This window comes from Aulonocara sp. 'chitande type north' Nkhata Bay, linkage group LG8 (assembly GCF_057382095.1).
Source record: "Aulonocara sp. 'chitande type north' Nkhata Bay isolate Kocher_YH1m ecotype deep benthic linkage group LG8, A_spYH_male_GT1.1, whole genome shotgun sequence".
Classification (NCBI taxonomy): Eukaryota; Metazoa; Chordata; class Actinopteri; order Cichliformes; family Cichlidae; genus Aulonocara; species Aulonocara sp. 'chitande type north' Nkhata Bay.
This window is the reverse complement of record NC_141351.1, coordinates 25,268,737-25,270,524: the sequence shown is the minus strand read 5'-3', so window position 1 is coordinate 25,270,524 and position 1,788 is coordinate 25,268,737. Positions and strand designations below refer to the sequence as shown.

General features: G+C 53.6%; 1 protein-coding gene across 1 annotated transcript; it reads left to right on the top strand.

Moving 5' to 3' along the window:
- The first annotated feature begins 429 nt into the window (after window positions 1-429).
- Window positions 430-1,577, top strand: atoh1c (atonal bHLH transcription factor 1c). Its single transcript, XM_086304557.1, has one exon. The coding sequence runs from the start codon at window positions 542-544 to the stop codon at window positions 1,106-1,108; it is 567 nt and encodes a 188-aa protein (XP_086160683.1). The 5' UTR covers window positions 430-541; the 3' UTR covers window positions 1,109-1,577.
- Window positions 1,578-1,788: the final 211 nt, after the last annotated feature.

Here is a 1,788-nt window from a genome sequence, read left to right as displayed (position 1 = left end):
ATACTTCCTTCACTAACATCTGTGTGGTGATGGAAGCAGTGCGAAGTGTACCAGCTGTACTCAGACTAACATACAAACACGTTTTCTTTAAATCTGAGCGCTAAAATGTTTCACTGCTTCTTAAATGATCTGCTGCACGACACAAGTTTGCTTTCAGCTCCAAACTCTTATTACAAACGTGAAGTTTGTGTGAGTGAAACTTCACACCGTGGCTGCTGGCGCTCTCCGTCCTCCTCCTCTTCAGCCCTCAGCGGCGCACTGAGACGCTTCTAATCCTCTTTTGATGAACTCGGTTAATCGACTTCCAGCTGCGCATCTGGCAAAGTTCACTGAGCAGCACACGACCCTGTCCACGCCCCCGAAGCACGCAAGGCCCCCCACTCCATAAATTCTCCCATCAATGCTGAGAAACGTGAAGGGTCCCGGTGAGGCTCAGCGGCTGTGGCCGTTTGGTGAAGGAGGAGAAGGAGACAAGAGGAGGAGAAGAGGAAGAAGTAGACAGTAGGACAAGGAGAAAGGGGAGAGCGGAGGAGGAGCAGAGATGCCTCCGCGTAAAAGCCTCTTCGCTCCCTTCGTGTCCGTGGACTCTGAGTGCGGTCCCGCGGCCTCGGCTCTCCATGCGGATCTCCACGCGCTGCTGCAGCGGAGCCTCGCACCGGACCGCTCCGGGGACTACCGGGACCCCCCGCGCGCCATCGTGGAGCTCCGGCTTGGTCCCGCCGGGGGCGCGCTGCATTACCTGCCGCCGGACACGAGCGCTCTAGAGCGCGCACAGAGACGCCGGCGTCTAGCGGCCAATGCCCGCGAGCGGCGCAGGATGCTCGGACTGAACGTGGCCTTTGACCGGCTCCGCAGCGTTATTCCCAACACGGACAGCGACCGGAAGCTGTCCAAGTCCGAGACCCTGCAGATGGCGCAGATCTACATCTCCACCCTCAGCGAGCTGCTGCAGCAGGGCGCGGGCGGAGCACGCAGCCCGGGCACCGACAAAGCGCCGGCGGCCGGGGATCTGCCTCGGCCCGAGAGGCACTTCCACACGGCCAGGAGCAGCGGCGGAGGCCCGGGGTGCCCCGAGGAGGACGTGCAGGGGGGACGTGAATATCTGTGATTCTTTCAGCGTCAGACATTAAAGGACCAAAACGTGTTTCACGTGTTCGAGGACTCAGACACCGAGGACGACAGAAAGAAAAACTCTGTGCCAGAATTACTCAAAGTATCAATTTTTATTATTTTAAAATTATGTACAGGTAACCAAAGACATCGGTCTGCAAATTGGTACAAAGATCAAGTTTTCCTGCAGGCGGCTCGTTAAGAAGCTCTCTGTCTGTCCAAAAACAACAACACGGCTGGGAGAAAAAGGCTTAGAAAAAAGAAAAAATAGAATCAGATTCAGAAAAGTAGAGTCTACGGTCTAAATTTAAATTTAACCCCGGCCCACCCACGACCCTCCCCAAACTGCCCCCTCCGTCCCAAACTCCCTCCATCGCTCCCCTCCTACATGAGGAGGTCCAATCTATTTACAGGAAACTATGTACAAAAAGCTCTTCCATTCATTCTTCCAGACGTCTGTGAATAAAGCTCTTGTAAACTTTTCATAAAGGAGTGTGAAGTTTTAACGTGTGTGTGTGTGTGTGTGTGTGTGCGCGCGCGCTGATGTCCACAGACAAACAAATACAAAACCACATGAACAATGACACAATCTTTAAAGGTCAATTCAATGTCATTTTTTTTCCAGCTCTAAAGATGAAATCAAACAGCAGCAGGAGCTCACGGCGCTGATGACAAACG

Bases quoted from the DNA above. Each gene is read 5' to 3' on its own strand.
- atoh1c (XM_086304557.1), top strand. From the start codon at position 542: ATGCCTCCGCGTAAAAGCCTCTTCGCTCCCTTCGTGTCCGTGGACTCT.